The sequence below is a fragment of the Accipiter gentilis genome, chromosome 6 (assembly GCF_929443795.1).
Source record: "Accipiter gentilis chromosome 6, bAccGen1.1, whole genome shotgun sequence".
In the NCBI taxonomy this organism is placed as follows: domain Eukaryota; kingdom Metazoa; phylum Chordata; class Aves; order Accipitriformes; family Accipitridae; genus Astur; species Astur gentilis.
This window is the reverse complement of record NC_064885.1, coordinates 30119030-30142059: the sequence shown is the minus strand read 5'-3', so window position 1 is coordinate 30142059 and position 23030 is coordinate 30119030. Positions and strand designations below refer to the sequence as shown.

The window sequence follows — 23030 nt, the reverse complement described above, 5'->3', positions numbered from 1 at the left end:
AAGTACTGCAATCTTCTCAGCACTGATGACAGTCAGTAAAGGTCTTCAGACTTGCTTCTCCCAGCAAGCAATAGCTTCTGGCTATCACTCTATTTATAGTTAACTTTTATCCTGCAGACTTACCTAAAAGGAGAAGTTTTCCTTTAACATTCCATGTCTAGAGCAATATTTACATCTGCATTTGAGCTACCTTTTTTAGAAGGTTGGGTTTTTTTTTTCCTAGCCTGTAAACTTTTTTATAACAGTACTAAGAGATGTAACTGTATCCACCTTCTCTGCTGTAAGGAGGAAAGTTATTTTTCTTAAAACCAAGACTGAAGTGTTCCAAGTAAGTACATTAAACCTATGAAGGAGCACTCTTTCCTCAAGCGTTGACCTCACAAACTGAAATATCACCACTGTCTAGCCAAATATTCAGAAGCAGCCTCTTCTCAGACACCTCTGGTCCAGATGCTCTACTCAGATTTCCCCCATCAGCCTTGTTTTTTCATAATCGTTAGGTGAAAACAGAGGTCAGCTTTCCAAATTACCATTAAGGACTGCCACAATCCTCCACATACATTAAATGCATAAGTAGCTTTTACTCTATACCCTCTGAATGAAAATAACCAAAGAATAGAAAGGCTGGCTGAAGGCTAATAGAGCAACAAAATAACAGTCCCTGAAAGATCAGATCAAATGTGCACTTAGCCCAGCATTCTGAAGAGCAGCAGTCAAGGAGACATCACAGGTAGAGTCGTATAATGATACTTCCCAGGAGACTCTCCAAATCCAGTGACTTCCACTCCAGATGGTGTCACAGCATCCAAAGCCCCATCCCCATCTCACACTTTGAACCCCACAGTAAAGGGATCACGGGCAGAACACCATATATCTGAAAACACTTGAAACACAAAGTAAGCAATGTTTTTTTAGCCTGGCTTTCTACGCAAAGGAAGAGGGGGTAGACATTCACAGTCTACGTAAAAGTGACCACAGGGCAGCTCTGTCAAAGCTGACAACTCACCCTGAAGCTTCGACTGGATCATAAGACTTAAGCATAAACTGAATCCCTTGTAGAGGCTCTGTAGAATCCTCAAATTCATACACTCCTTACAGAAACTACAGCAGAGTAGCCTGATTCCAGATGCAGTAGGCTTCATCCAAGATACCAAGCAAACCAGTGTGATTAATACGGTTAGAAATCCACATGTGCAACTTTCTGACAGACATTAACTTACCTCCCATCCTACCTGCAAACGTACCAACGACCTCACCTCAGAGTTTTTTTAAATGCCTTCATTTATCAAGGTAGAACAAAAGAACTTAGGAAAGACACAACTTAAACACTATCACAACTAGCTGTATGAATATGCACTTTGGTTTCTCCTTGGCCACAGCACTTGGGAAAGGAAATTCACAAGCAACTACTTTATCTGAATGAAAGCAAAACGATCAAAAAGGTTTTAAAAAAGACTGAAGCTCTGAACATTACCTTATTTCTATGGAACATTAAGAAGGGAATTAACCACAAGTTACTGTATTTTTACTATCTTTCAAGCTGATGTTATAGGTATCAAGCCCACCCAAGGAAGGAGGAAGTTCCTCCTGATTTCCTCCCTGATGGAGGAAAGCAAAGATATAAAACACACGCTTCAAGAATCTAGCAAAGATAAGATGGGAGGACACAGTGAAAACACCGAACAGATGATTCACCACAAAACACTGCCCCATGAACTTAAACTCAAGTTTACACTGCCTATGTAGAACTCAATGTCCAGAATATCAAAAATTACAGCCTGCAAGGAAAATGAGCTTTACAAAAGGTAAATTACTTCACTTTAGCAATAACTCAACAGAAAGCAGTTTCTCAGGGTGCACACCAAAATATTCTCAACCTGATACAGCTTCTGTTGACAGTAGCTAATCAACCAACACAATTACTATCTGACTACAGTCTGTGCATGTTCTCCTACCACATCCATCAATGTTACATATAACAAATGTTACCTGACTTCAGCTGGACAAGACAATTATGGCATTTAACATACTATTGCTTCCCAGACATTTAAGCCATCAGAGGATAACAGCAAGCAGAAGAAACTGAGGCACTCTGTGTTTGTTCCACATGCAAGATGCAGACTACGCAAATTCAAAATACTTTGCATTGAAACCTGAGCAAAACACTCCTATGATCCCTTCTGCCAATGGAGTTACTGGACCAGCAATCTCCAGCAAAGAGACAGCAGCAATTTAATGTACCAGGCAATCACTACTGAAATGACCACAGGCTAAGAACTGGTGTTACAAATGCTACTAGCATACCAGTATCAGCTTGAGGCACAAAAATCCTTCATAATACATCCTCAGAGTGCAATTATGCTACCAGTCTCATTACTGACAAAAGCTGTCTTTCTGGAGAAGGGATGTTGCTGGATATAGGAAAGAGTGGCACAGAGAAGAACGCTATAAGCATACCTATATTTGGATGCTATAGAGTAAGGACTCTGTCAAGCTGACAAGACTCTAAGTTATTTTTCATTGTGCTCTCCCCCTACAAAAGGCATACAATTTGTGTGGCGAGACAATATTTGTATTCCTACATTTTTGCCTCTTTATTACTATAATAAAGCTTCTGCTGGAAAAGACATGGTCATAAGAAAAATGCAATTTATATTGCAAACAAAAAATAAAATTTGTAGATGAACTAACAGAACTTAAGAAGTCTAGAGCCCAAGTACACTTTCAACCAACGGAGACTGCACAACAGTCATTTTCCAAGTGCTTCTGTTCACTCAGAAACATTACATCTGCCTCTGGTCCACACACATGCCCTTCACCATGGGTTGATCTCACCCAAACACTAGATAACTGTCACAGCATTACAACTGTACAGAACAACAAATAGGCAGAAGCCCAGCTGTCCAAACCTTTCCACACCACAGATCTTCAATATTGCCAGTATTAAGGCTCAGGAGATTGCCCCTAGCAATAAAGCACGGCTATGATGCAGGGAAGTAATATCATGACCTTCTCTTGAAACACTACTTAACTTTTTTGTGGTCCTCACCAAATGGACCAACCGAAGATAGGGTTAATCCAAAGAATGCACTCCACAAGACTGCACATTTGACAGCCCTTTTATGTTCCTGTTTGAATTACCAGTTGGTCTGAAAAGAACTTTTTGCTGGCTTGTCAGATCTGCAGTACTGCTATAGTGACAGAAGCACCAGTTTTAGACAGCAGCACCCTCCGCCAAAGACTGCCCAAGCCAATGGAATAACCCTTTGAATTCACTGGGCTTTGGATCAAGCCTTCACAACTTAGTGAAAACGGCAGATATGTTAAGATTCCTCCACTCCTCTAAGATAAAAATAGTTCCCCTGTTTGAGAAACAGAGGTAAGAAAAACTATCCCTCTGCTCAGAGAAAAAAATTCTCTAGCAATTCAACAGTAATAGGACTTTTCAGGAATCATCCGATTTCTGTACCAGAAATTATACAGTTCAATAAATACTATTACAGGGTGAAGGTAAAGTCAGGCAGGTAACGCAACGTAACTGCCAACGCACTGTACAATCTCCACCTTGGAGGCCAACCCTGATCTACACCATTGAACTTTCAGCTCCTGCTATCTACTACCACATTACACATATCCTCCAGAATGAGGATTTTGTTTACAATATATGTTGTGGCAGATCTAAAGGCCAGAATTCACAAGGGTGACCGTACTTTTCTTCATTGATTTGGAGACCTGGTATGACAGCAAAATGCATAGAGTTAATTGAAATGTTTCCCCACATTCCAGTTATCCTACATATCAATCACTGAAATAGAAGGACTAGTTGGATCCTTTGTTTTGTCTACTGCAGACAATCAAAAGCAATTACAAGAGTGCCTGAAAATAATGATATATAAAATACAAGGCTATACTCGCATTTGGACTTTCCACTTCAAAGTCTGTCCATCCTCACTTAGGCTGCCTGTACTGGTGAATATACCAAAGCATGTGTTCTTCAAAAAGATCTTCAAAGCCAAAGGTGGACCTTTCTAAGTATGTATCAGAAGCATTAGGATTACCACCTGAGTCTAAAGCAGTAATCTGAAGCTACTAAGAGCAGTAAAATGATTGAAAATTCCTCAGTGCTCTGCTACACTGAAGTTACATACACACACACATTGCCACCCTGTAGTACCTCCACCATGGAGGTTTAGAACAACGTGACAGCACAAGAAAGCTTGTTCCATTTGCAAAAGGCAGCATCCCAGAGAAGAGAGTAACATCCAGAACATCGTATGTTTCCAAACAGATACAAGCACCATGGTCTAGCTATCTGAACCTGTGCAAAGTCTAAAACCACGACTGACCAAGCAATGGACAAAAAGAATTCTGTGTATTTCCCTCTCCTTGGCCCAAACTAAAACTAGAATCCTATAAAACAAGATGAAACGAACATCAATAGAGAGTTTAGTCTACTCCCCATCCTTAACCAACTTTTCGTCTATTCCCCAACCTTAACCAACTATACCAGTCTTTTTCAACACACTAAATTGTTCTTCATGGCCACCAATAAAAGACTTCTTAAAGTACCATTTTTACTGTGATAAAGTCAAAAGCTCCATCGGTGTTTTCCTTGATGAAACTTAATACCACTTCAATCTGCCCATCATGGTCATTGAAAATAGCATTTCCTTCTTACAAATCTTTTAAATACTTGAAATCTCTCACAGTCCCCTTAACCGCCTCATCTCTTGCCAAAATAATTTGGATGTTCTTCCATCTTTATGAATTTGTTTCCTCGAACTCTGACCATTTGCATTTTTCTCCTCTGAACTCTTTCCAAATGGTCCAAATTCTTCTAGAATTTTGGCACCCAGAACAGATGCTGTCTGCACATTGAGAGTATACCAACAGCAAATAAAGCCAACGGACTTAAACCTTACATCTCACAGACAATACTCCTGTTAACGCATCCCAGTAAGATATTTGCCTTTTCTGCAAACAGCATGACACTGACTCATGTTCAACTTGTGATCCAGTACACCCCCAGGTCCTTTTTCTAGTGCCTAACCAGTTATTCCTCACCCTGCATTTGCACAGCTGATAATTCCTGCCTAAGTGCAGTACTCTGCATTTGTCCCTATTGAAAGTCATCCTATTTTTCAGGTCGATTTGAACTCTCATCATGTCTTCCAACACACAGTCCCTGAGAATTTAATAAGCACATTTAATCAGCCAGTTGACTGATGCTTTCATTAAAGGCAACAATACCCAGGACAGAACCCTTCAACATAACCTCTCATTTCAACACTGAATCACTAATTACTGTTCTCCGAATAGGATCTTCTACCCAATTTTGCATGTTTCCTAGACTACTTTCCCCAGATCATGTCTCCATTTACTTATGAGGCCATCAAGATGTGGAAAACCTTATTAAATAAACCAATTAATCAATCAGGGACAAGAACTCCACTGCTTCTACCATAGCCACAAAGCCTTCTGCTCTGCAGTAAAAAGGTATTAGACTTTGGACGCAATTGTTTTCCCACAAATCAGTTCATGCTGTTATTCTTCTTGTAGTTATCTTCCAAGCACTTGAAAATAGAATGTTTGCCTACTAATCTCAATTGATAGAAAAAAATGAGATAAAGTGAACTGTCAGACTTCAACTCCTCTTCTTCAGCTCTCTTCCATTAGAGCTCTCCGAAGACTCATCCTTTGCTAGTCTTCTAGTACTTCAGATTATTTCTAGATAATATTTTTGCATTTTTTGAGAATCGTACAGTGAAGCTTATCAGGGCCAGCTGACACAGGAACATCTAGTGGAAGCACACTCTAGTTTAAAATACTACCTCATCACAAGCATTAATAAGATTAAGCACCTGCATGACACTATGTTAGAGAAGAAGAGCAAAATAGGCACTGAGCACTTTAAATGTTCTGCACCTTCTGTAGATGCATACGTTCTCCACTGAATCGAGAGACATTCCCCAGTCTTCCTCCTGCTATTAACGTACTTCTACAGGAACCTTGCTAGCTTTTATGCCTCTTGCTAGTTGCAATTCCATTTGCACTTTGGCCTTTCCAATATCTGCCTCTAATATTCTTTTATACATGTTCTTCATAATGTGACTTACTTTCAAACTCTACATGTATTTTTTTCTTACATTCAAAGTCAGTAAAAGGTCATAAGTTGGTCTTACTACTTTCTCTACTTCTCAAAAGCCTTCCCATTTTGCTGTTCTGTCTCCTACCCTTTATAAGGATCATGAGCTCTGATTTCATAGCCGTTGCCATTTATCACCTTTCTTTTTGACATCCTCTAGCTAGAATAAAATCTAAAGGAATTGTCATTTTTGTTGCTGTATGTACCTTCCAAACTGAAAATGTCACCATCACATAACTTTGATAAAGGTCAAGAGTTAGGTATTTTGATTTTGAAGGATGGTCTTTTGGTCTTAAATACCACATAAAATCTCACCCAACTAAGTAGTAATGGACTTGCTACCATTTCCAGTACCTGGTCCTCTTCCAAAGAGCTGCTTTAAGATGAACAACGCAATGCCACAATTCTAATAAACCAGAACCACAAAAAAGGGCTAAATTCTTTCAAATGAAAAATATACAATGAAAAAATAAAAATACAGAATGAATGCAAAATACCGCTAATTCTGGTAGGACTGATAGGATTACGAACATGATTGACACCGCACCTCTTCAGAGCAAGCAGCTAGACTCCACGGCCACAGAGACCCAATCCCAACCCATGCACAGCGCTCCATGCAGATGGTGCTAAAGTTATCTATTTTAGAAAAGGAGCAGCAAGATACAGCACTTCAGATCTTTGTGCAGATCACATCCGTAACTCCGGAACAGTAACTGTGCATCACCCATCCTTTTTTATTTAAGTCTGCCTTTCAGCTACCGGAGATTAAAGTTTACAGTCTTATTTCAACCAGGAATAAAGGTGTCAGACTTGAGGCTATAATACAACTACAGTTTACTACAAACTGAACTTTTGTTCTCTGCTAAGCAGATTATTTAACAAAGGAAGTAGATTTTTTTATGAATGAAAATTATTTTTAGCTCATTGTGTAACCACAAAAGGCAAACACTTTGGCATTACTCTTATTTAAAATATTTTTTTAAGTGTCTAATTGGGAAATTAGGATTTTTGAACTAGGATTTCTTCTGTACGAACTCTCCCATGCTAAACATAACCAGATCCAAGCACTAGTCAGAACGCCTGGGTTTTTTTGGCACTGAAAGAACACAAGACCTACTAATTTGCACAATACCTTGCCTACAGACCAAAAGCAGTCTTGGCCGTACTAGATGCCATGCTGTGGAAACCGGTAATCCCTGCCCAAAAAGGCATACACTTACATACACACTCAGTTCTCCAATGCAAGTCTTTAAGCCATTCAAAAGATGACTCTAAATGTACGCTAAAGAAACATACATTTTTACATCACGCTGATGCTGTTTGGGCATTGAGAAAATGAAATCTGAGAAATTTTCTAATTTCCAAAACTCATAGTTTTAGAAGAATTAACTAAAGGACTTTGTTTCACAAGGTATTAAAGGAATGAAACCTCTTCCCTCCATGCCAGCTACCATCAGGTTCATACCAGACACACATTTAATAGGGAAAGTGTTAGAAAAGTTCTCCCTGGCCTGCTGTTAGAGATGCTTAAGCATACCACTCAAACATTTTTCACAGCATAAGTAATAATTCCTACAACAGACCTTGGACAAGCTAAGGCAAAGTAATCCACTGTTGGTACTTTACAGAAATAAAGCAAACAGTATCTGAAGGATTCCAGAAAAAGGGAACAAGGGTGCAATGGTTAAGACGCTTGACGAAAACCTGGCCTTTCCATGTCAGTTCCCAGTTCTAGTACAGATTTCCTCTATGACCTGGCAACCCGCCTGGATCTGGCTTTAACAATAAAAAGGTATTTTACTCCCACAGAATAAATGGAATTTGTCTCCATACCACTGAAAATCTGAGCCTTGTTGGCTGTTTTATACTCCACACTGAAGACAGTGAGGATGCTACGTCCTCAAGGAAAATAAGAAAAATTAATCTGAGGGATGCATGTCAATACAGATTTTTTTAAATTTCTTTTTTTACAGTCATTTACTAGGACCACAGCAAAGCAGTTTGTCTGATGCACCATGCCTGTCACATGGCACGCTAGCAGAAGAGGACTGAATCACAAAGTTTCTCAATCACACTCAGCCATCGTGATGCAACTTCCCTCCCTGCTAGGCAGCCTCCACGCTCCCTCGTCAGGCATTGCAAGCTGCCTGACCAGGCAGCTAGGACCTTTCATCCCTCTCTCTTCAGGTTACGAATGAATTAGTGCCTGCCTGATGAAACTAGCCACCAAGCCCTCCCTAGAGGAGAAAGGGATGAATGAAAAACAAATACAGGAACAGACACTTGATTCTAGAAGACAACTAACAAAAAAATTAAGGTGTGAGAGCATAATGAGCTCAAAGTCTAGAGACCACTACCAGAAGACACCAAGCAGAGCACCTAGAACAGCACCGCTGCTCCTGGGAGGTATTCGGGAAGGCAGGAGCTGCTGTCCAGCAGCTCTGGTGGAGACTGCCTCTGCAGAATTCCTCAGATCCCCTTCCCTGCTTTTCTCCTCTTTGCGGCACAGACAATCAGCTTTGGCCAAAGCCAAAGTCAACAAGATCCCTCTTACCCGTTTTCCAAAGCACTTTAAAAGCTGAGTACTTCGGAGCACATCAGTCTTTCCTAGCTAACCCAGGCGCTCACACTGGAACACTCCATGGTGCCAGAAGCCAGTGTTCTTCCTCACAGGTGACTACACCAACAATACACAACATTTTTACTTCACCAAGCCATCTCAACCATACTCTCCTGACTTCTAAGAAGTGTTAAGTCAGTACCAATAAATTTCCGAGTCAATTATACAGTTCAAAGTTTACACAGTCAATCTTTGAACTTTGTAAAGTTGTATTTGTACTTAGCCAACAAGAAAAAGCAGCTTACAAATCTAGCAGTATGTGGCCCCTACTGCCACACTACATACCAAGACAAACATTTCCTCAGTGTACATGCAGCCAAAATCTATCTGTCATGTGTGACACTGCTACATGGACACTTGAGTTTATGAGGGCCTGACTTATGCCATACAGTATATTTAAATATAACGCCAAAAAAAGCTGTTTCTCCATAGGTTCAAGAAAATCGGTATTCTACAGGAGATAACACAGTGTTGTGCAAAAGTCAGTTTTATTTTAATAAAAGGCAAAAGCAGCAACTCTTTCAGAGATAGCGGAACTGATGCAGAAAAATATAGCTAACCTGTCTGAAGAGCCAGTGTGTGGACAAATCTCATACATACAACGGCTGAGACACCTACAATTAAAAAAAAAAAAGTCAGAGGAATGAATAGGCTAAATGAAACTTAAGCTTAATTGCCCTAGCTAAGAAAATACTGTACAGTTGTAGCGAGTGCATACGGCAAAGAAAACACGTTAATGAATTCTAAAACTGTAACAAAATTCTCAGCAAGCTCAGATGAAGAGGAAGCAGTCAGTTGGCATGGCCAGACAACTAGCTGCACTCCTGTTCTAACAGTTCAGAGTTAACCATCTCCCATTGCTGGAGGCTATGCTACCTCAGCAGAGGGAGACAACAGCTTCTTGAAGGGCTCCAAAAGCTCCTCCAACCACAGCACCTGCAGGGATACAGATCCCCGCGGGCACCCCAGAGCACTAGTGGTAGCGGCAAGCTTTTGGCGCCAACGCTGCAGATACTCAAGTTGTTCTTCTTCGCCTGAAGTATCAGTGCAGTTTTTAAAACTGCCTCACGGCTTCCCTTTCAAGTTTCAGTGTTTAATTCACCGAGTAGTTGTTTATCCCTGAACAAGCATAAACAGGCCTCCTCTCCGGGACGAAGCTGTGGTTGTCAGAGGTGCTTGCAGCGCGAGATCACCATCTCCACAGCCCAGCTGACAGAAAAGTGCTCCGCAGCCTCTGCCACCAGCAGCACAACGCACCGACTCATCTGCTGAAAAACGGATGAGAACCTCCGAGTCCTCATCTTGCACTCTCCTGGGGAAGTTTCTCTTTGCTACCTAATGGCTAGCGTTCCCCACCGACCCTGCCACGACAAAATCAGGGCACGCGTGCCCGAGCAGCGAAGCGCTTTGCGGGCCGGCGCTCGGTCACCAGAACCCGCAGGCAGAGCCCAACGCCGGGCAAGAGCGGACGGAAGAAGCGCGATCGGACTTCTGCCCCAGCTGCTGGAGGTGCCAGCGAGAGCCCGGGCCGGCCTCGGGAGCGGACCGCCGCGGCTGGCGCGAAGCCGGGCAGCGGGAGGGGCTGGGGAACCACCGGGCCGCTGGCTGGGGAGGCGACGCACGTGTCCGGAGACACCGGCGGCCGGGAGACCCCGGGCAAGCCGCGCACGGGCTCTCGGCCGCACGTCCGCCCGCCCGCCCGCCCCCTCCCCGGGCGGCGGGGGCGGCCCCAGCCGCCGGACCCGCTCCGAGCAGCGCGGGGGGCCGCTACACACGGCAGCGGCCCCGCCACGACCTCCGCGCCCGAGCCGGGCCGGGCCGGGCCTCCCCGCGGGGGCTGCTGCGGGCGGAGGAGAGGCCGGCGCGGCTGAAGGGCGCTGCGGACGGCCGCGCCGAGCCCGAGGCGGCGGGGCGCCGCCGGAGGCCCGGCCCGGCCCGGCCCGCGGACCCTCCCTCACCTGCCGGGCCGGGCCGGGCCGGGCCCGCCGCCCCGCGGCCCCACTCACCGGCGGCGCCCTCAGCTGAGCCCCATGCCGGCGGGGCGGGCGCGGGACCGGAGCGGCACCGGCTCTCCCCCGCCCCACCCCGCCCGCCCGGCGGCGCGCCCGCGGCTGCCTCGTGAGGCGCGACCGGATCCGCCGCCAACCGGCTCCACGCGCCGGCCGCGCTGGGCGGGGGCAGGGAGGGGAGCGGAAGAGACGTCGCCGCGGCACGCCCCTCCCGCCCCGCCCCGCGCGCCACGCGCGCCACGCGCCGGAAGACCGGGGGGCCGCGCGGCTCCAGGGTTGGGAGGGGGCGGTGGGGGGCGTGGCCTCGCCCGGCGAGGGGGCGGGGCTTTGCCGGTGCGGGGGGCGGCCGTGGGGCAGGGGGGAGCCGCGGGGGGGAGAGTCAGTGCGGCAGGACGGGGGTCCCTGGGGCAGCGGGGCCCGGGGAGGCCCGCCGGAGAGGGGGGGGGGCCCTGGGGACCCGCAGGCGTGGGGCAGCGCCGGTGGTCTCGGCCGAGCACGGCGGTGGGCTGCAGGGCCTCACTCCGGGGGGGGGAGCGGCGGCTCCCGGGTGTCCCCCGGGCCGCAGGTGCTGGCTGTGGGGCGTCCCGCGGGGGCTGGGGGCTGGACGTTGCCCCTAAAAGCCAGAGATCCCCGTGGAGCTGGGGGCCAACTCCTCGAGTTACCCCCCGCCCCCCCCGAGTCACGCCGGCTGGGCCCTCAGTTGCGGTGGGCTGGGGAGCGGCACCGCGGGGGGCACCGGGCCCAGGCCCTTCGGGCCTCGGCTGGAGGAGCTGGCCCCTGTCCCGGGCAGGACTCCATGCCACGGCAGGCCTGACGGTCGGTCAGCCGCGGCACCCGCGGGAGCAGGCTGCTGTGTGACTACGAGGGACCGCTGCCTATGTTACGTGGAGGTGAGAGAGGGTGGGGAGCGGCTCAGGGACCCCCCCAGTCCCTTCTGCGACACCTCAGCAGAGGCACCACACAACCCAGTCCCCTCAGTTTGAAAAAGCCAGCAGATCGCTCGTCTCCTTTTCCCCTCAGCCTGACAGGAGTGCCAGGGGGGTCTTTCCACAGCCCCCGTCCGATACACGCCTGCCTTTCGTAACCCATCTCTGGTTCTGTCAGCTGCATTCGCCGTCAGCTAATGATAGGCTTATCTGGAAATGTAATGGTGTCCAAGGAACGTGCCTAGCGCTCACGTGCTTATTGCTTCCCTCATCGGCAGCCCTCTCCTGCGTCACGGCTTTCCACCGTGTGCTCAGCTGGCGCTTGCGTGCGCTCTGCTCTCAGTGCCTAGAAGCCGGCGTTTTAATGTTGTAAAATTCACATTGCTCGTATATGCCCAGCCAAGAAAGCCAGCTGAGGTGGCGTGCCTGGTGGCCTACTCGTAATTACCATCCCACTGACTTACACGTTTCTCCAGACACTATACCAGAAATTATTTTGACTATCTTCAGGTAACATATAAAAATAATCAACATTGTAAGGCCAAAAACCGGACATCTGTGTGACTTCACTAAACATACCCTCGGGTGGATGATGGGTTAAGTTTCCAGATGCATCAGATAAAGATTTTGAAGAGCGCTAGAAACCATTTAAGGGATCCGTAAACCACAGTAGGGTCTATATTTTCTCATAGTACTACTTTTTTTCCAATACTTTTCCTCCATTGCGGATTAAGGGAGCCGTTGACTGTTGTATCTCATCACACACAACCCCAGCAGCGACTGAACAGGGGCTACATCCATCTGGCAGAGCATCCCATCACCCCAGCAGCGCTTTCAGCTTCCCGTGCCAGCTCCAGTGACCCCACAGCCCTGGGGTGAGTCAGGTCAGCACAGGGATCCAGGAGGAAACTCTTGCCAGTAACAAATAAAAATAAAAGAAAGAAAAAAGCGTAGTTTTCTGTTGGCCCAGTGAGCTGAACTGATTCAACAGGCAGGCATGTGACCACTATTTAAGGGAATGAGAGGAAAAGAAAAGGAGAAACAAAACTGCCCCTTTTGGCAGCTACCGTTGATCAGGCACAATACTGAGCTTCTCTGAGTCAAATCAGAATGGCCACCTTCCTCTACTGAAAAAAAAAAAAAAGAAAACCATCTGTTTTCTGTTAACATGTTAAATCTAGTACTCTCACAGTTTAATTCTCTGTTGACTGCGTGCTTCAGCAACCTCCTTACTGCTTTTGCCAAAGGCTGGCATCTGCCTAGCCAGCTTTGGTTCCTGCTTACCTGGGACACATCAGTTACTGTTTTTTATATAATGACTAAATCATTAATTCCCCTGATTCTCTGGAAATTCAGTGATGCAGTATTTGCTGAGAAATCAGCACTAAGGGTTTGGTGATCTTCTCAGGCAATTTTGAAAATACTTTTGCGTACAAGTTTTAAAGATGGGTATTAACCAGTGTTTTTCATTCACTCTGCCTACACGTGGAAGAGAAAGATACCTCCGTTAAATATGGGGACATCATTCTGTCCATTTTCCAAACAAAGAACAGAAAAATTTACCGAATAATTTCAGCTTTTTTTCACTGAATTGTGTTACTGAATTATTGTCTTTGTCTAACATCCAACCTAAATCACTGCTAGGATTTGCTTTGCACCTCAAGGAAATGCCACTGGGTGGTGATCAGTCATGTTGGCCATATATTTTTTCACTGAATTTCCTTAATTTATTACCCCTGTTTCCAAACTGTTGATCTATCCATTGCTATCAGCTTGCCAAATTTCCACCTATATACAATACTTTACTGTTGCCTATACCTCCCCTTTTGAGCAGGATATTTTGGTTCACTTTAAAACCAGAAAAGCCTCCTTTGGTGACATTGAAATCATGAGCATTGGAGTCATCTAATAACACATTGGTGAAGAACACCCCCAATTAGCATTCAGGTCACTCTGAAGTATTTCCTCAGGCTTGCTTTTGCTCATAACTGCTTTTAGCCTTTCAGTAGTGGGCAGCAGTGTCCCCAGTAGGGTCATACGAAGGCAGGGAGATTGAAATGGGTACCATTCTGCCCACATATTGATGGAAAGAAAAAAACAGGCAAAACACGTAAGCAGAAGTAGCAGACATCCATACAGACCAAAAACATGACTATGATGAAGAGAAGCCAAAGAGGAGACTTTTTTGACTAAGTATTGACTGGTAAAGAGAGTCTACCATATGACTCAAAGGAAAAATATTACAAAGTTATTAGTGCCATTAAACAGAAGCTCTTATTCTGTCATTCCCTATTTGTAATAAGAATAAAAAGATTTGCTTTGATACATACATTTCTATGTTCTTCGTCAAAATTCCTTTAGTCATTTTCAATTACAGATTAATTTCTCATCACATTTTTCAACCCATTGCATGTTCTAATGTATTATCTTTATCCCCATTAGAAGGTTTCCCTTAATACCTAATTGCTTTTCTTTTTCAGTCACTGGCAAATTTCAACTCGTTTATTGCTTCACAAACCTCAAACCATCCAGGCTTTTATTAATTCAGAGATTAATTTTGTGGTTGGCACATTCCCTCCACCCATCTCCTTAAGCTGTTTCTCAGCTGCTTTCCATCTCTCTTGGCATCACTCTGGTTTGTACCGCTGGAAGTGCCTGGCAACCCCTGCTCTCCTGCAGCATCGCTGGCTGCAGCTTCTCTAGGGAAGGGATGGGTCACAGGGCATGACAAGTTATTTCTAGGTATAGACCTAGAAATCATGGTGTTCAGTGCTTTTAAAGCATCGGGTGTTCAACCTGGTAGAAACAAGAAAAAAAAATGACAAGGGAAACAACAGGTTTTCTTTGTTCAGTTCACCTTACTGAGAGTGGTTAACAGGAGGAAATGAGCCAGAGCACAAAATCCAGCAATGTCACCCCTTCTGGCAATGTTATGGGCATTCACAGCCAGTGAAATTCCTCAAGACTTTGCTCAATAATGTGGGAGCAGGCAAGCAGCTTGAGGCTTGAGGACAGAAGGAGCAGTAAGTTCTGCAGCCTTTCTTAGCAGGCTTCCCACGACTATTTTGATTTCACAGTTACATGTATTCCACCTGCACTGGGTACAAGTACCACAGTAGAACTTACCAGCTCCTTTACAACTTCCTGTGATTAGAACATTTTTCAAGCATGACATTTCTTGATTGCACCCTTCCACTACCTTTTCCCCAGTGTTGAGGGCATACACTGTTTTCCGTGTCCAGCTTTGCCTCACCAAACCCTGCACTCTCCCAGGCGAGGCACAGATCTGCTGAACAATGCTCATTAGGTTTACAGCATTTAGTGAGTCTCAGGCTGACTAATCACATTTTATGTGCTTTCCCAGTCTGACTGTATGCACTGTTATCTCTCATCTTAAACTGTAAATCCTTCAGGGCGGAGACCAGCTTTGTTACCTGTTGTATATTACCTAGCTGACAGGGGGCCAAGGATTTTACATGCTTCCCCGGTAAACAGTGTAAATATTTTGCTTTAAGAACATTTGCAAAGTTTTTCTCCTTTGCACATGATTTCTAAATCAGCCAGGACAAGAACCTATCTGGAGATCACATTCGTGTACGAAATCTATCTTGTGCCAAAACTAAGATATCCAAGTAGCAGAGAAAATAAATCAAAACCTACTGTTTATTTATTCAGTCTCTTTAATGTGTATATATTAGTGTGTTCCACCCTGCCTTTTCTGGTAGGGCTGTATAAATATGTGCCTTAGCTCAGAGGAGGTTATGGGACCCACCTCCATGGTGCACAGGCGCGCAGCTGGCCACATCTGGTCCCAGAAGCTGCAAGCACACCTCTGCTAGCCCTGTGCCACCCAGCCCTCCCTGGGGACAGCCGTGGGGCCTCCTGTGGGACACCTCTGGCCCTGTTCCTTTGACTTTCCTGGCAAGGGTGTTATACGCTCAGGGGATGAATTCCCCTGGCCCACTGTCTCTAATCCCCATACATCCTTAGGCAAATAAAAAAAGCCTCCTAAGAAACAGGGCTGAGAGTGGATAAGGCTCCATGCCTTCCCCGAGTCACAGAGGGGAAGGAATTGGCTGTGGGTGGACATGACATTCCTCCTCCTACCTTTATGCATTTTCCCTGACCTCAGTTGTTTGCAGGCTCTGCCAGCTGAGATTTTCAAGTTCAGTAGGTTGGCAACAGCAACAGCATCACTGCCATGCTGGGCTCTTGGATGTGGGCATGGGATCTGCACGGGAACATCTGACTCTCCAACTGAGTGCCAGAGCTCCTGAGCGCACAGACAGGTACATGGTGACCCATGAAATAGTGGTTAGCAATCTGCAGTTACAGCTTCACTCTTCAAGAGGATGATTCACATGCAGTTGGAGGCCACAAGTCTTTAAAAGTCTCCTTTGAAAGCTCCTTAAACTACTTTGGCAAGCCTGAGTTGTTAAACAATTTTTTATCTCTTCTCTGCCAGAAGAGCTTGTGAAACAGCTTAAAGAGCAACTTGTACAAAGTGTCCAAGATTGTCACAGATGAAGCCTCTCTTTTCTCTTGTGCCACCCAATCCTTATTCCCCTCTTTCCCCAGACATCCAGATCTTTTTGGTTTAAAATAGCCTGGCTAGTTATTTCCATTACAACGGCAGCATATCTAATAAGTCACATGCCTTCAGCAGCAGTCAGAGTGAAAGGGGAATTCATTGCTTCATTTACTCAAACAAGATCTTAAATAGTCACTTTTTATAGTGGATGGAATAAATAATACTGTGCTTTCCCATTCCTCTCACTAGTCCAACAACTGCCATGGGAAGCAGTAAAGGAGGTGCCAGGTTACTTCCCAGGCCCTTTGAAGACTATTCCCTCTGCAGAAGTTACCATCCCCTCTCCTCTCCTGGCTCCCTGCTTTCACAAAGCCATAGCCAAATCACTGTGCAGCTACTTGAAATGTCCTTTTTGTTGGTGCTTGTCCCTCCCCCCTCCCCCTCTTTATTTTAAATAATGCAGAAGCCTTTCAGTCGATAGGACTGTCAGACTTTGCCTGGCCCGTATCATACCTAAAAAAAAAGTGGGATCTGGGTGCCTTTACCTGCTTTCATGCTTGCACCGTGTTATTTCTTAATGCTGCCATGCAGCACACACCCAAAAGCTCGCTGATGGATCGTCTCCACTGAGGACACCGATCTCCTGAGGGCTTGCACAGGGCTTGTCACATCCAGCCCCTGGGGCAGACTGAAATCCTTGGGCACCACATCAGCACTGTGATAGTAACAGCAGAGCAAAAGTTGTCGCACTGTGAAGGAGGGTTAAGTTTGGGAGCAGTTCTCCCAGCCAGAGGGAAAAATTGCCAAGGGGACCCAGCAGGTGTCTGCAAAGGTACTGACTTCACGGGGAAGTATCCCCCTAAATGGGGGGAGCTCCACCCACACCAATGGACAGCATAACGGCAATACTAGGTAACCTATTTACGGATAAACTACCCCAGGACAGCTGAGAAAAATAAAGCAACTCTCTAAACAGAGTTTAAAAAAAAATATGCAGGCAAACCTCAAACACAAGACTCTTGAGAAACCATCACTTTTACCTAGCAGAGTACAATTGGCAAAGGGCGACTGCTTGTGCATTTATTAGTTGGCCGCAAGTAAGGGGACTGTGAAATGAATCTGCCTCTCACTGTCCACCCAGCGCAGAGGACAGATTCAAGCTCTGGCAACTTTCCTAGCTGGAGAAGCAGAGATCCTCTCCAGCTAAAGAATGCATACACACCGCTAATGGACCTTGCCATCTAGCAGCGCGATGTTTTGATTTCATATTAGAATTGCTTGAAAATAGGGCCTTTAATACCTCTATTGTTGTACGTTTCTCCCTCAAAGTATGTTTAAAGGACTTAATCGGACTCATTTCCTTAATTTCGAGCATATCTCTGAAAACGTATTATCCCAGGCTGATGGCATCAAAGAGTGAATTAGGAATAAGGCCAAGTGAATAAAAACAAAGATATTTCCTTTCAGTTACTGTGCAGCCTTCACAGGCTGCAGAGCATTAGAGCTGCTGAAATACCACTGGCACATTCTTCAAGATCTGCAAATTAGTGCCTTGCTTTTATACCCTTGGCGGGAAGCAGGGGTACAATCCTTGTTACACTTAGCCCAACAAGGGCTGCGCCGTGATGAGCAGCTTTAGATTTGCAGCACCAGAAAAATGTCTTTGAACTATTTCTGTTTGGGTTCCCAGTTTCAGAGGCATATTTATGATAGCAAAGTTCCCTATTGAACCAAAAAAACCCGGGATGTGATTTTTATAGCATATGCAACAGTTGCTTTCACCTTCTGTCCTTTGACTTCAATTGCAGAGAAGCAGCAGCTCTTGCAGCCATCCTGAGCCACGCTGAAGGTCCATGCAGACCACCGTCCTGGCCATCTCTGACGGGAGCTGGCCCAGAGCAGGCAAGCATGCAGTAAGGAGCTGAAGTGCACTGAAACCCAGGGCAAGGAGACAGTTGGCATACCCTCCCATCAGGGAATCAAAACCAAATCTGCCTTTTACTGCCATGCCACCAGGGACTGCAACATGGGCAGGACGGGGTGTGGGGTGGCATTCACAGCTTCTCCAGGGGTTCATCACGGATCTCAAACCAAGATGCCCCTGTCCTCCCAGGCTAAGGAACAACTCCTAACCCCTGCTGTGCCTGGAGACAGGACACAATTTTAACAGCGTGGTCCAGGGCAGAGCAAGCGGAGTTATTGCTGAAGTGACTTATGCAACCTTGTTCTCACAGCACCTCCTGGGAAACTGCCCAGCAGACTGGCGGACGATGCTGTTACAACAAAGCGGAGCGCTGGGAAGCCTTTCTTCTGCTTCATGCTCTCCAGAGCAAGGCTGGGCCATGCCTGCTTTCAGAGAGCACAGAGAGCCTGCGTGCATCTCCTCTCCCTGGCACAGCGCCTTGGAGAAGGAAGCTAGGCAGGCTATGCTGTCTGGTCATTTGGCCCGCTGTCAGTCATTCTCATTAATAACTTTTTCATCTCAGTTATTTCAACTAAATGGGCAAAGTCCACAAGTTTATTACGGTCTGAGAAGCTGTGCTTCTGCAATGCCCTCTGCCGCCCCGGTGGCTCCCTGTTCGCCCTGCAGACCGGCAGCTTCGCTGCCATCAAGACCGGCGTGCCCAGCCTGCGTGGCCCAGCACCAGCTGGAACAGAGCAGGAGCTAAATGTGCTGATGGGCAAAGAACATCTTGTGCAAGGGCCAGAGAAGATCAGCTCACCCCCAAGACACTGAAAAGCAGTTTCTAGGGCGGGCAGAAAGCCTTGAGAACACAAGCAGCACAGTCTGGTGGTAACTGCAGAGCAACAAGAGGCAGGCAGCTCTGCACAAGGGATGCCTGCTGTTGGCCTTGGTGAGGTGTACCTGCGTGCTGGGCTGGTGGGCACAGCAGCATCCAAAGGCTCCTGCTTGGGAAAGGCTTGGAGAAATGCAGGGCTACCTGCCACAGAGCCCAGGCCTGGGGCTCTGTCTCCAGTTCTCCTCCCTTCCTGAGCTCCCCAAATGAGGCAGGGGAGCGTCCCCAGCACGGGAGCCCAGTTCCCCCATGTCAGGGAGGCTGGGTTTGCTGGCAGGCAGCAGCACCCCAGAGCACTGGGCAGGGCGGGCAGTAGGCAGAGCTGCATGGCTGGGGAGCCCCGGAGCTACAGCCAGCCCCATGCACAAACGTGCACGAACCAGCTTTACAAAACACAAGGTGAGATCATGTTTGAGGCTCACTTTGCTCTTCTGAAACTACAGACTTCAGAAGTTACCTGCTTTTCCTCTGCATGCTGCTTGCCAAGCCACACTGCTCAGGCTCCCTCCATCTCTCCAGACTTCCCTTGGTAACAGCCAGGCCTGGAAACAGTGCTGTGAAGAAGCTGGGGAGGACAGTCACTTGCTGACAGGAGCCAGAGTTTTCTGTGCCCAGCCATGGTAGCACCATGACAGAGCTTGGCCCTGCTGCAGACTGACAGAAATGGGCAGCTCTGGGCTTTCTGCTTCCCCCAGCCCATGCCAGAAGATGGTTTCCCCGTGCTCTCCCTCCCACAGCTCAGCAGGGTGACAGCTCCAAAGCCACCACCTCTAAGCACCAGCTAATGCTGCTGGATCCCTTCCACCATCCCTTGCCCTCTGGGGTCCTTTCTTTTGCATCTGTAAGGTAGGAGCATAAGAAATGACTAATTACTTTTGCAGCTCTGCCCTACAGAAGCAAGCTCATCTACCTCCTCAGGACAGGTCATGCCCTGACAACCATCTCGCTGCTTGATTGCTCCAGACATCTCTTGGGGCTCTGCAGACAGCGCAGGCTCCAGGGCATGAGGAGACAAGCAGTTGCCGAGTAGCTATGGAGTGAAGCAGATTTCACCCCCCTGCCCCAGGCTGAGCGAGCGGCAGCATGCTCTTGGTGCCTGGGAAACCCAAAGAGAAGACTGTGCAAGGAAGAGGGGTGCTTGCGTGACAGCACCTGCTCACACATATGTGCAAAGGAATGCACCCATGTGCACACGCCTATGCACCGCATTGGGCTTCCTGCAGTCTTACCGCAAGGCAGCATAGCATGTGCTGATAGGACCTCCCCAAAGAGCTGTGTCCATGGAAAGGATATTCTTGGGGCTCTTCAGGGCTTCATCCAAGACATCTGGCCACACTGCTCCAGCAGCTGTGCCTGACACCCAGGGACCTGGCTGGACCCTCCTTCCCTCCTGTCCACAGCTACAAAACCAGCAGAGATGAATGTCCCCCTTCAAGCCCAAAGCAGGTGAGCTCAAGTCACTCCATGGAGCAGAGGACACCCAGCAAATGTACTGAAACCATTAGGTCTGCTCAAACCTGACCTGGTGCCAGCCCTGTCCCTGGCCAGGCTGGTGAGCTTGGCTGAGCAGAGCATCCCCTGCACACCTCTCGAGGGGGGTGAGCCAAGCAGACAGATGTGGCTGCAGCCCCTCAGGAAAAGCCTCCTCCAAAACTGCGCCCACTCAGAGCATTCCCACCCTGGCTATTGTTTTGGGAATGGCTGGAAAATGTCAGCAGGGCGCTGGGTGCGGGTGGGGGGTCAGGAAAAAGGAAAAACAGATGATTAGATTTTTTTTTAAATCAGCCAATAAATTATATTAACTTTTCCATTGACCTTTTGTCGGGTCACATTATCAGACTGGTGAATGTGGTTCATGAAGATAGCATTATGCTCAGATTTCAAACTGTGCAGAAAGTGCATCCCAAGCAATACGCCAAAATGGAAACACTGGCTCTGCCGGAGGGGTGTGCTGCTCGTTACCCTCCTGAGGAAGGCCAGATCCAGCACCTACAAATATTATATATATTATTAAAAAGATCTGGTTCCCAGGGAGGCTGGGGATTTCATAAGGTCTGACTTTGTCAGTGGTGCCATTTAGTGCTTTCTTCTTGAGATTGTTGCGGGACTGGAGCTGCCTGCGGAGGGACTGGCTTGCAGCAAGCAGCCGAGATCGCCTTCCTGCCCGTGCTTGGCCAGCGAGCCATGGTGCAGACAGCTGGGAACGGGCAGCTTTCCTCGGCCAGGGCATGAACACTGGCCTTGCATCACGGTGCTGCCTTTAGGATGGGATAACATTCAAAGCACGGGAGGGAAGAGGGTGTGAGGGCGCAGCTACATGCATTAGGTGTCTGCAAGGGTAAGGGCGAGTGCTGATGATCGTGGCTGCCCCAGCCTCAGGCAGGGCTTACCAGGTGTTGGCAGGACTGCAGCATTGTGCCGCATCGCGTGGGCTCCATATCACAAAGCCAGCGACAACAGCTGCTTCTGCAGGCATGGCACCTTCCAGGAGTGCCAGCAAGGAGCAGGGAGCGTGCCAGCCCACAGGAGCCAGCGTGACCCTGCTGTCCCCGGGGCTGTCCTGGTCCTCGGGGCTCAGAGAGCCGCTTTGCCCCTTGGACTGCAGCCCTGGCACAGACAGAGGCCTCCTCTCACCCACTGCCAGCCCAGCAAGGCCAAAATTAGCCTCCCCTGCGTGTGTGCCGGGTAGAAGAGCCACAATTGTATCTCAGGAAAGCATTATTGTGCTCCACGAGCCCTATCTTATCAGGGAAAGGAGAATGGGACTTTGACATATTGCCTCTGTCGCGGCCGGGGTAAGCACATGATTTTTGGTAATCGCCCACCCTGGCCGCAGCAACACCACCGCCACTATTGTTCCCGGCCCCAACGCTGCACCGTGCGGGGTCTGGGCAGCTGCGACCCTCCCGAAGGCGAAAGAGCATGCGGTGCCCTGGCCCCACTCACTTTAGCTGCGCCCTGTACATTGTGTCTGCAGGTGGGAATGCGGTTGAAGTTAGGTTGATCCCTTTGTCGGGAGCCTTCAAGTGCTGATAAGGTGACATCACCGGCCGGAGCAGGGACTTGAACTCTTTTGCAAGGGGAGATGGTTATCAGCGGGCTCTGGCAGGGCTGTGCTCCCTCTTCAGCCCCGCAGCTGGAAGCAGAGCCACCCTCCGAGCCTCTGACACGATAGGAAGGGTTTGTTTTGCTTTGCACAATGGCTGCTCAGATCCTGTCCAACAGCAGTGCAAGAGTGGTGCGGGGCACTTCAAAAGCAGTCAGCCTCACATTGCCGTGGGATGAAGGACCCAGTGCAGCCAGTGGCCGTCCTGACCATCTCAGGGACTCTCAGCCTGACCACAGGGGCAGCTCAGTGGCTGAAATACCAGTTGCAACAGGAGACACGTTGTTCCCAGTCCCAGGGCAAAGAAGTTCATCGCCTGAAGAGCTTATGTCATCTCACCGGGAAGCCCAAGAGCAGCCCACAAGCCCACCTCCGCCTGCAGAGCATCGCTGCAGGGAGGAGAGCAGGTCACTCCTGCCATCTCTCCACTCCTTGCTGCTGCAAGGCTGCCCAGGGACCCTCCCCAGCAGGGCTGGGAGGGCCAAAAGAACCTCTTGAGTGGGTCCAGACACCCCACAAACCACATCCCCTGGCAGAGCAGGGAGCAGCGGGTGCTCAGCTCACCTCTGCTGCAAGCCACAAGGCAGGAAAGACCCCAAAGGCCACTGTGACGGCCATGGGGACAGCCAGCACAAGCCTGCAATGATGTCCCACAGGGGACGCCTGGCTGGCATGCTCGGTTCACTTGCCTGGGAAAGGTAACAGCATAGGGGCCATGCCAGGTGCATGCAGCCAACCTCATTGTGCGACTGCTTGTGCAACACGTGGCTGCAGCAGTTCTGGCCTGGCAGCAGTGCTGGGAATGCACCAGTGTGCTCTGTGTTGGGAAGAGCTCTTCGTCTCCCTAAGTATGACTGTTGTTGCTGGCGAGGTGATCTCCATCAGAGGCGTTGGT

General features: G+C 47.9%; 1 protein-coding gene across 4 annotated transcripts in view; it reads right to left on the bottom strand.

The window, feature by feature from the left end:
- Positions 1–10920, bottom strand: part of ATP13A3 (ATPase 13A3) — a 57873-nt gene extending 46953 nt beyond the window's left edge. For all 4 annotated transcript variants that reach the window (XM_049803116.1, XM_049803114.1, XM_049803117.1 and 1 more), the window contains exons 1-2: positions 10772–10920; positions 9326–9379 (exon numbers count right to left, since the gene is read on the bottom strand). Coding sequence is in view for 3 of the 4 variants with exons in the window: in XM_049803114.1 (XP_049659071.1) it covers positions 9326–9363 (38 nt within the window). In the remaining variant the exon portion in view is untranslated. The remainder of the gene's footprint in view (positions 1–9325; positions 9380–10771) is intronic.
- Positions 10921–23030: the final 12110 nt, after the last annotated feature.